The sequence below is a fragment of the Temnothorax curvispinosus genome, unplaced genomic scaffold (genome assembly GCF_003070985.1).
Source record: "Temnothorax curvispinosus isolate PA1 unplaced genomic scaffold, ASM307098v1 QBEX01011150.1, whole genome shotgun sequence".
NCBI lineage: Eukaryota > Metazoa > Arthropoda > Insecta > Hymenoptera > Formicidae > Temnothorax > Temnothorax curvispinosus.
The window spans coordinates 1-1,289 of NW_020220930.1; the positions used below are offsets into that span (position 1 = coordinate 1).

Sequence of the window (1,289 nt, forward strand, 5' to 3'; positions counted from 1 at the left end):
TGTTGAAATAAATTCCTCAGGCAAGTTATTGGTTTTACTAACTTCTGTTTTACTAAATATTGTATGTAAGACTATTTTATTCGACGAATCTTTAAAAATACATAATATATTAGTTGTATTTCTTATGCGACCCAGCTGGCCAAGTTTATTAATATTCAATTAATAGTAAATAATAAATTTCAGTTAAATAGTGAATTGAATATTAATAAACTTGGCCAGTTGGATCGATATAAGAAATACAACCAGTTGTTTTTAATTGTTTTCTGATTTAATAACTTATTTCTCAAATAATATATTTATTGGTGAACAGGAGAGACTTCAGTGCCAGAAACAGAACTGTTGTTCGATGAACAGCCGTTGTAAATTCTGAAGAAAATAAAAAGTCAACAGTTAACATCTCTGGCAAGAAAGGTACGCATTTTTTTATATTGTAATTTTTTTCTTCTTATGCATTTTGTCTGCTTTATTCATTACCAATTCTTTTTTTTGCCACAGGTGCAGCGTCATGGAAAGATGATTATGCCGTTAAAACTCTCATTGACGAATGGAGAGGACATGAGAGCTATTTCAAGAGCACTACCATTACTAACAAAAAAGTCTGGAAAATGATAGCTAGCAAGTTAAAAAAAGAGAACTCATTCTGGAACTATACCGGACAGCAATGTGTAGACAAATTTAAGGACCTTAGCATACACTATGTAAAAGCTAAGGATCAGAATGAGAAGGGCAGTGGTCTTCCAGTTGCTACATGCAAGTTTCATAACGAAATGGATGATGTTCTTGGCGATAAGCCAGCTGTGAAGCCTGTGTCCATAGCTTCAACACTAAAGAGGCGTAATGAATTTGATACTCAGAACTGTTCAAATGCATCTTCTGTACTCATAAGCAGCAGTAAAGGCGACAGTGAGAATGGATGTATTTTTACTCCTAAATCTAAAAAAAAGAAAAGTATTACTGAAAAAAACATCGAAAGACTACTTACCATAAGAACAGAGGAATCTAAGAAAAAAGAAGAGGCGCAACAGAAGAGGCACATTGAGCGTATGGAGCGACAGGATCGTGCCATTGAGGTTTATCAAAGTGTAATGAACCGACTCCTAGAGAAGTTATAGGAGTTGTAAGTGGTGTATAGTTCTTCTCTGTTTTGACAATGTGCATTATTTTCTTTAATTCTTTTCTCGTTTTTTGTTGTAGGGTTCCATATTATTGAAGCACTTGACGCTTCCGTTGGCTACTAGAGAGACCAAGAAGGTCTATGACCAAAAATTAAATTAATGTATGATTTCGTT

At 34.0% G+C, this 1,289-nt stretch overlaps 1 protein-coding gene across 1 annotated transcript; it reads left to right on the forward strand.

Annotated features, from left to right (window-relative positions):
* Nucleotides 1–495: 495 nt before the first annotated feature.
* On the forward strand, nucleotides 496–1,251 carry LOC112461201 (trihelix transcription factor GT-4-like; the record flags this gene model as incomplete). The annotated part of the gene is made up of 2 exons (XM_025026353.1): nucleotides 496–1,082; nucleotides 1,195–1,251. Coding segments are annotated over 2 exons (644 nt in total), but the record flags the coding sequence as incomplete, so codon positions are not given.
* Between the last annotated feature and the right edge of the window lie 38 nt (nucleotides 1,252–1,289).